This window comes from Panthera pardus, unplaced genomic scaffold (assembly GCF_024362965.1).
Source record: "Panthera pardus isolate Hobbes unplaced genomic scaffold, ASM2436296v1 HiC_scaffold_11, whole genome shotgun sequence".
In the NCBI taxonomy this organism is placed as follows: Eukaryota; Metazoa; Chordata; class Mammalia; order Carnivora; family Felidae; genus Panthera; species Panthera pardus.
The window spans coordinates 98,551,001-98,563,184 of NW_026526666.1; the positions used below are offsets into that span (position 1 = coordinate 98,551,001).

The following is a 12,184-nucleotide window of genomic DNA, read 5'->3' on the forward strand; positions in this document are numbered from 1 at the left end:
TGTCTGTGAATATGTAAAAAAAGGACTAAAGTGACTTTTCCTGAGTTCCTAGAGCAGAAAAGGGAAGTTTGACCCTAACAGAGCCACAGGTGCTATCGTCATCACCTGACCTAGCTGTCCGTGGGCGACGGAGGCCAACCAGCCTGCCTGCGTTTTCCTGCTGCCTGAGTTTAAATTGTCCTCACGGCCTTTGTCCATGTCGCAGTTCAGATGCTGTCAACGTGGCCTTCTGTCTTCACTTACCCTCTTCAGAAAGAGGCTGCCACACCCTTGGGTTCCCCAGTCTACCCTGCTGCTCCCAGAGTCCCGGGGGAACTGCCCGATGAAGACATGAGGCCCGGCCGGCCGCAGATCTCCCTGGCTCTGTGCGGGGATCACGCTTGGCACACAGAGCTAAGCCTCGGTGCTGGGAGAAGGGACAGGGAATGGTCTGAAGCAGCTCTGCCTCTACCAGAGAAGCAGGAGGGACTGCTCGATGTAGGTGGTAAGGATGCAAAGCCACGTCCCCTTTGGCCTCATCTTGGCTGGTCAGGAGCTCCTCGGTCGGACCTGCCAAGGTCCCCAGTCAGCTGTGTTGCATGTGTCCGCAGCCTGGCGCTAAGGGAATTCAGAGAATTCTTACTTGACTGGGCACCAAATAAAACACAGACTGTGGTCTGCACTAGAAATAGACAGGAGAAAGAAGGCCCGGAGCCATTTGGGAAGCGAGTGCATAACGTTCTCCTAAATTCCTGATGGGAGCGCTAGGAAAGCCTAAGCGGTCCCCCAGATGTGACCGCAGATGCTCCTTATTTGACTGACTTTCCAACAGGCTTGGGCTGCGTCCTTTTTTTTCTTAATTTTTTTTTTAAATGTCTATTTTTGAGATAGATATAGAGAGAGGACAAGCAGGGGAGGTGCAGAGAGGGAGGGAGACACAGAATCCGAAGCAGGCTCCAGGCTCTGAGCTGTCGGCACAGAGCCCGACACGGGGCTCGAACCCACGAACTTTGAGATCATGACCTGAGCCGAAGTCAGACGACCAACCGACTGAGCCACCCAGACGCCCCTCGGGCTTTGTTCTTAATAGCCTGAAGGTCGCTGAGGCAGCGAGGCTAAGAGATGAGGTCAATAACCAAAGGAGTCATCCCAGAAGGAATTAGTTATCAGGCCAAGCCACTTGGGATTTGACATCAATCCAGAAGCATGGGGAGCAATGACTTTGAGAACGCTTTGGGATTTCTTCCCACGAGCCAAACCCTTTGAGGATTCTTCAGGTGGTAGGAGTGGCATTTGGATGCCAAGCCAGAGACCGTCTTACTGCTATGCTGTGGGTCAGCATTAAGACCCCGAGCAGCTAGTGACTTAGTGACTGACCCTTTCGGTCAGTTTCATCCTCGTGGGGCTGGTCATCACCTGCACGGGAAAAGCACTGAGGAGAAGCTTGAGAGGGAGAGCCGTGGAGAAGTAAGCAGGCCCTCCCGCCAGCACTGGCTCTTTCGCCATCGTTCTTGACGGGGCATCTGCCGAGGCGGCGAGAGAATCTCCTTCACATCTGAGCCACTGGCCCACCTGACCCGCTTCCCCTGCTTCTGGAGAAGAATTCTCAGATAGCAGGGAGAGAAGATACATGGTTTAAGGTGTTTGCCACGGAAGGCATGGAGGCCTTGTCTCGTCCTTATTTGTTAATTCGGCGCAACTCTAGAAAGTGTCTCCCTCAATTGCCAAGAATTTTCCCAGTTTCTAGCTCTCAACTCCACTTCCCTTAATAAAAATTAAGTCTTGGGGTGGGGAATGAGTGAAAGTGAATGTCGGTAGAATTGCCTCTCCCCCTCCTGCTGTCCTACCTTGCTGTCTTCTTGTCTGTCTCTTCATGGGCTTTCTAACGCCAGGTTCAGTTGTGGGCTCCGGGATGATCACATGGACAGGGCATTTCTGTTTGCTCTGTAGATTCGTGCCTGTAAGATCTCAACCGGCTGCTCCCACTGGAAGACAGAGCAGAATGCAGATAGACCCCTGCCGATTGGGCCTCCACCAGCTGGCAAAGCTCTGTGTTCTTGTGGCCTCAGCCCCTGTCGAGAGGAGACAGGAAATTCGTCAGCCTGTCCTTCTGCACTGTTCTCGTGGGCACGTTGCTGCCGAACCTCCACGTCTCTCAGCTTGTTTGTGGTCAGATCTTGTCACCTGGACTGATGTCCGTGGGGTCTGGTTTGTGTCGTTAAGCGCTTCTTTGTTGTGGGGTTTGGAACGGTTTGCCCTTTTAAGCCTCCAGCAGTAACATGGAGCGACTGAGGGGCACACAAGGGAGCGTTTATAGAACGGACGATAGAAAACTCCCAGCTGCCCCATGAAACAAGAGTTCCTCATTAAGGGGGCTTTGAGTGAAGGTGATTTCTCCCCACGAGCCAAACATAGAGCCTCTCCCTTCAGTCTCATAAAACCACATCTGAGTTTTATTAAAAGGGGACTATTTCAGGGTGGCTCAGTCGGTTGAGCGTCCCGACTTCAGCTCAGGTCATGATCTCACAGTCTGTGAGTTCGGGCCCTGCATCGGGCTCTGTGCTGACAGCTCGGAGCCCGGAGCCTGCTTTGGATTCTGTGTCTCCCTTTCCCTCTGCCCCCCCACCTGCCCATGCTCTGTCTCTCTCTGTCAAAAATAAATAAACATTTTAAAAAAACATTTTTTTTTAAAGGGGACTGTTTCAGAGGACAGCCCTGTGTCACCCAAGTAGGCAGGAGACTGGGCACTTGACTACAGAGACTTAGGCAGCCCACACTTTGTAGCCTGGGCTGTGTCTGTAAGCCCAGCAGCCTTGGACACGCTGCCTTGGAAAAGCCCATGGTGGCGACCTGGCTGGCTGTTTTGTCGGGAAGCGTCAAGGCATACCCGCAGCTTCTGAAAGGAAAGAGACGGGATGGGAGCTTCGGGGTCAGAGGGGCGGTCAGCCACAGCGTCCATGAGGAAATTAAAACAAAAGCTTGGTAGGGCTGCTTTCTCCCGTGTGGCGGGTTATAGGGAGCACCCCCCACCCGGTGCTTGCTTTCCTTCCTTGTACAAGCATTTATGCAGGCTGCTGATCCAAGAGGGGAAGGCTGAGGCGCTGTCCCTCCCGTTGCAGAGCTACAGTGCACTCTTAGTTATTAATTAAGATGCTCTTTATTTTTTAAATTTTTTTTAAGTTTACTTATTTTGAGAGAAAGCACATGCATGCAGGCAAGGAGGAGCAGAGAGAGAGGAGAGCGAGAATCCCGGGCAGGCTCCGTGCGGTCAGTCAGAGCCCAACTCGGGGCTTGATCTCGTGAACTGTGAGATCATGCGTGACCTGAGCCGAAATCAAGAGTCAACCGCTCAACCGACTGAGCCATCTTAAGGCCCCAACTTAAGATCCTTTTTAGGGGCATCTGGGTGGCTCAGTTGGTTAAGCGTCCAGCTTCAGCTCAGGTCACGATCTCACGGTCGGTGAGTTCAAGCCCCGCATCGGGTGCTGTGCTGACAGCTCGGAGCCTGGAGCCTGTTGCAGATTCTGTGTCTCCCCCTCTCCCCGCCCCTCCCCTACTCATGGTCTGTCTCTCTCTGTCTCAAAAATAAATAAACATTAAAAAACAATTTTTTAAAATCATTTTTAATGGTACGGGAGCCTGTGACCTGGGCCACAGCTTGTTCATGTGTAAAATGGGAATATTAATATTAGTGCCTACTTCATGAGACAACACATAAAAGCAGTAAGCCCCGTGGCTCGTACATACGGTAAGCGCTCGGTAAATTTAGGTCTCTTTTTGTTGTTGTTCTGATACGTTGCCTCCCACAGTGGAATGCCAGAAGTCATGGCGGAAGGAGAAAAAATTAAGGTCCCAAACAAGATGACAGACTCTTGTATCACCAAGAGTTTTGTTTCCTTCCCTCACCAGAACCTCCTCTCCGCGTCCACAGCTGCATTCTCCAGCAGCCTCGTAGCGTGCGCGGAAGACTCCATGGAAGGAAAGAAGAGGGAAGCGTAGTCAGGAAAATAAAGAGGGAACAGGGAGGAGAAAAGAATAAATGGGGATAGCGGCCGGCCAACTCAAAATGTTTACTCTGAACGGTCGCCCGTAGGTGCGCACAGTCTCCTCCTTTCCTTCAGGTCCTCAATCCAGAGACCAAGGATTTAATAAGGGACCCTTTCCTCAGGCTGACCCCAGTTATTTTTCATGGCTGTGTTTTAGTCCGTCTAGTCAAAGCTGTAATTTTTCAGTGATCATCCTTACTGTTGGACAGAATCTCAAGGTACAACCCCCAGTTTTCTGGCAGGTTCTAAAGTCCTGCTCGGTGGTTCCCCCAAGGGAGCCCAGCACCTCTGTCTGTATTCTACAGGTAGGGGACTTATTTGGACTTGCCCTTGAAGGAGTAGGGGGCATACGATGAGTTTTGGTGGGGGGGGGGGGGTTGTTTTGTTTTTAATTTACAAAGCTAAGTCAGTCTCTCCTTTGATGCAGGATTTCAAAGCCATAGCAATATTAAGGTAAAATTCGTATTTCTCCTCTGGTTCCTAGTCATTAATTTCCTGATTTTGATCAGCTTGTTGTAAAGCTTTCCTTTTTAGGCATAATGAGTGGGAGAATGGGGTGGGAAGAGGCTTTTGCTTGCTTCCGTTTTTGTGTTGGCTTTGTCCCAAGTGAGGCAAACTTTGGCAATGTTTGTAATTTGCTCTTGAAAATAGCATATGCTCCAGAACGCAAGATCGGAAGACATTTATTGGAACTCCTGGATTTTTATGTGTGATTCTTAGAGTTAACTTCTTTTGCTTTAGGCAAGGAACACATTGTCTTCCTCACCAGAGTAGTTAATATCTCTGCCACGGTCATCCCAGAATCCACACTGGAACCAAAAAGAATATACAGACTATGTAATTATATGTATTTACATATGGCATATTACATGTTTCATTATAGAAGATACATTGGCTTTTTTTTTTTTTTTTTCCATGTCTTCTTAAGCTTCCAAAATCTGTGTTTGGGTTCGGGGAACTAGGTAATCACAAAGCTGTATGGATACAGCTAAGAGTGATATTAATAAAATTCACCTAACCCTGTGTGAGTGAGCTTATTAGAAAAACTCACATGGGGTGCCTGGCCGGCTCCGTTGGTAGAGTATGTGACTCTTGATCTTGGGGTGGTGAGTTCAAGCCCCACATTGGGCATAGAGCTTACTTAAAAAAAAATAAACAGGGGCACTGAGTAGCTCAGTCAGTTGAGCAGCCATCGCTTGATTTCGGCCCAGGTCACGCATGATCTCATAGTTCATGAGATCAAGCCCCGAGTCAGGCTGTGTGCTGACAGCATGGAGCCTGCCTGGGATTCTCTCTCCCCTCTCTCTCTGCTCCTGACCCACTCTCACTCTCTTTCTGCTCTCTCAAACTAAGTAAATAAACTTTAAAAAATTATTTAAGTAAATATATACATACATTCATATATACACAATTTTTTTTAAATCTCATAGGACTTCTGGAAAGAAACCATGGTGTTATTGCTTCTCTTTGAATGTTTCTGAGTCCTGCAGTGGACTGACTTATATGGAGAACCTTCTGGCTCATTGCTTAGGAGCAGCACAGAAGTGCCGGTGGGTCTGCCCAGTAGATGCCACCTGAGGTCACCTGTCTGCTGTAAATAAAGGAGAGAGACATCTGTATGGTGACTCTCCCCTCCAGTTGCAGGGCCTAGAGCCTGGGCACCCTACTCAAATAGTTGTCTTCAGGATGAGTTGATGATTTCTTAGTGCTGGCTCGAGTCTCAACCCTAGATGAGTGTTTTTTCTGTATACAAGCATGCAGCTACGTTTCTAGCAACCTTTATTCTTAGACAAAACCAAATGAGGGAAGGAGCATTTACCAGGATCTGCTTAGTAATTTCATACCCATTATTTCATTTTGTTCCCTGAGGAAGCTTGAAAGGAGTGGTATTAGGCCCATTTTATAGATGAGAAGCTTAAAACTCAAAAAAGGGAACTTGCTTATGGTCGTACAGCTTATAGGTGGCAGGATTGGACCTCCAGAAATGGAAACCCAAGCTCTCTGACTCCAAATCCAAAGCGGCCCCCCCTCCCCCCTCCCCATCCTCACCTTAACAAAGGAGAGTCATAAAATTGCTTCAGATCATATGGAGACTCTCCCCATTCATTGTGGGCCTCGGGGAACATTGCTACCCTTTCAGGCCTGAGTCTCCCCAGGAGTGAAACAAGACTGGTAATACCTTTCCTTTCCACTCTCTCAGGGATGCATGAGGTTAAAGCAGTGACAGGTTGGAAAGATCATTTGAAATGTGCTTTGTAAACATGAGGCATTAGATTATTACTTTCACAAATGTTAACTTCTCTAGTTTGACAGATTGTGGGCAGTTCCCTCTTGGTTTTATTGGAATAAATGTGGTGGAATTTGAATTTTTAAAAATAATATTTATACCAGCAATCTCTTGCCATATTATTACCACATTCCACCCAAATCCTGGAGTTTCCCAAAACCACTTAAAAATTAATTCTAGTCAAGTAGACAGTTTGTACTTAGGGCAATAAACTGGATCCCTTGCTCGTTAAACAGTCTAGACTCCCAAGTTGGACTGACATCGTTTGCTCCCCACCTGTGAACAGATAAAGAAACTGCTGTCCTATGAGTTTCTCAGGCCTGTTTCGTCCCTCGTTCCCGTCCTTCTGTAACTCCAGCTTACGTTCAGGGTTGGCTTAGTTTCCGTTTCCCCTTTCGTGTATGTTACCGTCGGAACAAGGGTCTCGGCCCTGCTGCTGTCCAACTTCCGGGGCCTCTCTACAGCCTCCCTGGTTAGCCAGCGCCAGGCACCCACCGCCAGCCTACCGCCTAGTTGTCCTAATACGTTACAGTCCCCCAGTCGGTCCCAGTGGCCACATGCTGCCCACAGATGACAGCAGAGTAGCGTGTCGTTAGTGAAAAGCATTGTTCCGCCAGGCATGTGACCCTGGATGAGGTCCCTGGCTGCCCACTGCAGAGGGAGGGGGTGGTCCTCGAAGAGGGACTAAGGAAGCATCCATCTTGGAAGGAAATGGGCTATCGGGGGAGCAGTCAAGATGGTTGCACAGCCACAGTCCCTGGGGTGCTCTGTCATTAACGTGGATGACCCAGCCTCCGTGCCACTTCTGTGTCACCCACAGAGCCTGATGGTTTTTATCGACTTTGATCATTCTGATTCCTGGAGGCAGCTGATGAGCGGAAGTAAGAGTTCAAAGTTCAGAGGGATCTCATCTGGTCGTGTTCAACGACAGGGCCAAATACGGACCCAGGGCTTCTAGTTTTTAGAAAACAGACACAAGGTGCCTGACTGACAGTATCTGAGAGGAAGCCAGTCCGTGCTGGTTGGAGAAAGGGCCCCAGAGCCGGTGAGGCTTCCTGTCTACCAGACGCTGCCCCCTCAAAACCAGGAGTGTGGGGTCGAGATGAAATCATTCCTTAGAAGAAGTCATTCAGACTGAGCTTGCTGGGTGGTAACAGATAGTCACCTTCTCTGCAAGACACGGTCTCTGGTGGGCTGGTGAGCCATCTACCCGCCACGACCCCCACGCCTCCCACTCTCTGACATGTTGAGTGTAACCCCCTCTTCCTTTTGTCTCCCCAGCATTAATAATAAGCTACAACAGCCAGAGGCAGCTGCCGGGGTATTAGAATATGCCATGAAACACTTCGGAGAGCTGGTAAGTGCAGAGACCTGGCTAGGGAGGCACTCAGCCACCCCCTGGAGAAAGTTACTTTCCTGTTCTTTTCCCAATTGCTGACATCTGACTTTGCTGTACCGTAAGGATGAAGGAGAGAGCGGCTGTATGGATTACATTCAAATTGAATATAGGTCGGGAGGACGGAACCTGATAAATAGTAATAGCTGGTGTGCATCAGACTCTTGGCACGTGCCCGACCCTTCGCTGCGTACTTTATGTACACCATCTCATTCGGTCCTCACGACAGCCCGATGAGTAGAGGTGCAATCGTGACCCCATCCTACAGGAAGGGAGCCGGTGGTCCCAGCAGAACAGCAACCTCACCTGATCTGACAGCGAATCACTGGCCGAGCCAGGACTTGAACCCAGGCAGTCTGGCATCATCCATTTAACCCTGACCTGAGTTATTTTGTGTCATCTGTGGCGGTTGGCATCGCCACCGGCCCACGATTAACGCTCAGGACATACCTCAGAAGAAACCATGGCCAGTGCTCCAGAAAAAAATGTACTATAATTTATACCTCCTGTTAAGGAATTGTTCCATTTCATTATTGCTCACATAGCTTCTTCTCTCCTGCCATCTTTGCCTTATCAATATTAAAATGTTTCCCCTACCCTCTGTGGTCCGGGGAGGGTGCTTTGGTAACTACCTAACCATATATAAAGCATTGACTTAATCAACTCGGCATTGACTTCCGGGAAGGTCAAGATGTTCTGGGTCCGTGCATTTGATGAGGAACCTTTTGTTAGTCGCGTGGGTCACTTACTCAGGTTTGCCGTAATCAAGAGCCCAGTGTGTTAGAGTGAAGAAATCCATGGCCGCTTCATAGGCTTTTGCCTCACACAGGGGCTAGTCAACTGGACTGGAACTTTCCAGGGAGTATTTTGCCATCTTGAGCACCTATCTGTAACTAGACCAAGACAGCATCTGTCCAGATGACAGGGCAGAAGGGACTATGTCTCCACCTTTGCCTCAATCCTTGATTGCAGAGGGGGCGCTTAACGTAGTCTCTCAAAGACATGCATTCTCCTCCTTTGCTCTCCCTAGAGCTTGGGCCGCAGTAAGGGCGATAGAAACGGAGCTCCCATGACCATCTGGCATTCGGGTGACCTGCCAGCAGCTAGCTAATAATGCCCAGTGGCTCAGAGCGCCAGCCTTAAGTGCAAGTTCCTCTGTCTCCAGGTTCTAAAGGTGGCCATTAGGTCCAGGATTGTTGCTAAACCCGTGGTGGATTTTCTGTTATATTTAGGGAGCTGAAGCGTATTAAGCCTGACAATGGTTTGGCTTTTCTTGGCAGAACCTGCGCTTTCTCAGCACAATTTATGTAACAGCAATCTCATTAGAATTTCGTGTGATTCATTGCTTAAACCTTATAGTTTCTGCAATCTATTGCAATTCAAAATATCCTGCCCCCTGCCTGACCTGCTCCATATGCCGCTGCCTCTGCTTTCTGCTTGGCTGCGCCTAGCGTGTGCCATCCGCTGGTCACCGGCCCCCTTCCTCTTTCCCGCTGGGGTAGAAATCATTTACTTCCCAATTTTAGCGTTTTTCATTTTAACGCTGTCTTTACAGCCACGCTTCTAGGTTTTCGCTCTCATATTCTTCTAAACAGCCTCGGAAAATGAAGTTTAAGTAGTTTTCCCTTCTGCAGAGCCAGACAGGCCGGTTTGGGTGAACCCTCCTGTGCACCGACACAGGGCAGAGGGCTGCGGGGCAGCGGAATTCGTGCAGGGGCGGCCGAGGGGATCGGCTGTGCCAAGAGCCGCCGAGGGGAAGTCGGCACGAGTTAACGACTGAAAATAGAAATGACCTCCTTACGGAGGTTCGAGAAGAAAAGGTCCTTTCAGAGAGCTTAGCAGAGTAGTGGAAGAACCCCAGAAGACAGACTGAGGTGGAGGGTGGGGGGGGGGGGCTGCAGGCAAAGACGTCTCGGGAAGCGGTCTGTCCCCTGACCATTTGGAGAGCCGGAGTCTGCCCCTTTTAGCCTGTGGCCCCTCTTCCTCACGTGGCCAGCGCTGAATTTCAGCGTGGCGCACCATCTGCCCGAGTAATGGAAACCATCCTCTGGCCCCCGACACTGGCAGACCTGCCAGGCGCTGAGCAGGAGGGAACATTGGATGCAGGAGTCGAAGAAGGGAGGAAAGGTTTTCCAAAGAATTTTAAGTGGTGGCGCTCTATCGTATTTTAAATCAGTATTTCCTGAAAGTTTAAAAACGCATTAAGAAATGCAGAGAATCAGGAGCTTTTAAAAATTCGAGTTATTTTCCTCCAGCAAATGTGCAAATATGCCTGGTCTTTCCGGCCCCATCAGGAAAGCAGCTCCCGGTCCGGTGGCCCGCGGCCCGCACTCCAGCGGACCGAGGCCTTGGCATCCTTGCAGGAGCTCTGGTCGGGGCCTCCTGCTGTCCCAAAGGATCTCCCCTGTCATCGCATCCCCACCTGCCGGGGCTCTGGTGCCCCCTGCGTCTGGGCAGGACGTGACGGGGCACGGGGACATGGCCCGCCATCTGCTGTCAGGTTATCACAGGGTCACTCCATCAGTGTGCCAAGGCACCTGTGTTCGCACCGCCACCCAAGCTGCCTCCAGATATGCTGAAGTTCTTTTCCACCAAAGCCAGGACATACGGTGACAGGGGAAGCATCTAGCACCTTAAGAAAGGCAGCGTGGGGTTTAAAACGTGCAATTTTAATTTGCTCTCCAGCTCTCCATGCGCACAGCAGTCTTCTCTCTTTCCCACCTGGCAGGAGATCCAGGCCACCTGGTACGAGAAGCTGCACGAGTGGGAAGATGCGCTCGTGGCCTACGACAAGAAGATGGACACCAACAAGGACGACCCAGAGCTCATGCTGGGTCGCATGCGCTGCCTCGAGGCCTTGGGGGAATGGTGAGCTGCCGGGACATCCTCTCTGGGGTTCGGATTTGGAGGGCTTCCCCCACGCAGAGTTCTCACCCAAGACACTCCTCTTTGTTTCACTGGGCATCTTCCCGGGGATCATCTAGACCTTGGGTGTTTGGAGGTTTTTTTTCAGACCTAGACTTTGTAAGTCCTCAAGGACAGGGCGGGCTTGGGTGAGCTGCTAGGATCTACACCTGCTCCTTCCCGTCTGCCTCTTGACCTTGACTATGCAGACCTCACGTTCTTACTGTGCAGCCTTTTCTTTATTAGTTCTTGCTAATGATTTTGGGAGAGAAGAACAAGTTACCGCCCTCTTCAGATGCTTCATCTATATTGAACGCTTACTACGTGCCCGGCACTCTGCCAGGCCCCAGACATAAAAGAAACACAGAAAATAAGGCCTCCCTCCATCAGGAGGCTCGTGAGACAAGCATATCGCAGATAGTCATTAAGGCCGGAGAGTACAGTGACGGTGGTCTGAGCAGATGACTTTAACCACCGGAGGTAGCAGGATGGCCTTGCCCTCCCCCCTGAAGGGAGGACTAAGACTGGGGGACACTGAAGGGGAATGGGGAGTTTAGCTGCAAACACTTGCCGAGGTCTTGGTCGGGGGATTTTTGGGGGGACATTGAAGGGAAAATGGTCCCTGTTCTGTTTCCCAGCATCTAGTGCAGGTTTTAAAAAAAAATTTTTTTAATGTTTTTATTCATTTTTGAAGGAGAGAGAGAGAGAGAGACAGAGCATGAGCGGGGGAGGAGCAGAGAGAGAGGGAGACACAGAATCCAAAGCAGGCTCCAGGCTCTGAGCTGTCAGCACAGAGCCCGATGCGGGGCTGAAACCCATGAACTGTGAGATCATGACCTGAGCCGAAGCGAGATGCTCAACCGGCTGAGCCACCCAGGCGCCCCCGTGTGCAGTTTTTCTAAATAGTTGGAACAAAAGGCCACAGTACAGTGGTGAGATGCTATTTTTTTAATGTTTATTTTTTATTTTGAGAGAGAGAGAGAGAGAGAGAGAATCCCAAGCAGGCTCCGCACTCTCAGCACAGAGTCCGACGCGGTGCTCAACCTCACGAACCGTGAGATCACAACCTGAGCCGAAATCAAGAGTCGGGCACTGAACCGACTGAGCCCCCCAGGCGTCACAATGCTGAAATACTGTAACAATAGTTTTAAATAGTTGAAATGCCATGCTGCTTCCCCACGAGTGGATTATCCAGACTTTCTCTGAGACAGGAGACCGGAGGGCCCCTATGTACCCATTCAGCCAGTAATTACTGAGCACCTCTTCATGGCCAGTGTCCGTGCCAGGTCCCAAGGACGCAGCAGCGAACCAGGTGACACAGCCCCTGCCTTCCCAGAGCTCACAGGCCAGGTAACTGGGCCACAGTAGTACAGAGTGAATACAGTAATAAAGAGGAAGTGCAGGGGGCTGTGGGAAATAGAAGGGCCCCCAATCCAGGCGTAGAAGCGTTTGGAAGGCTTCCAGGAGGAAGTGATACCTAACTTGAACGTGTGTAGTGAGGAGTGAACACAGTGTGTTCAGTGTTCTGAAAGTTCAGTGTGGCTCGGAGGGTCAAGTGTGATGTGGAGAGGT

The 12,184-nt window shown here is 50.3% G+C and overlaps 1 protein-coding gene across 1 annotated transcript in view; it reads left to right on the top strand.

The window, feature by feature from the left end:
- Positions 1-12,184, top strand: part of MTOR (mechanistic target of rapamycin kinase) — a 132,877-nt gene that overhangs the window by 81,379 nt on the left and 39,314 nt on the right. Inside the window, exons 29-30 of the mRNA XM_019461370.2 lie at positions 7,594-7,669; positions 10,437-10,576. Coding sequence (XP_019316915.1) covers positions 7,594-7,669; positions 10,437-10,576 — 216 coding nt within the window. The remainder of the gene's footprint in view (positions 1-7,593; positions 7,670-10,436; positions 10,577-12,184) is intronic.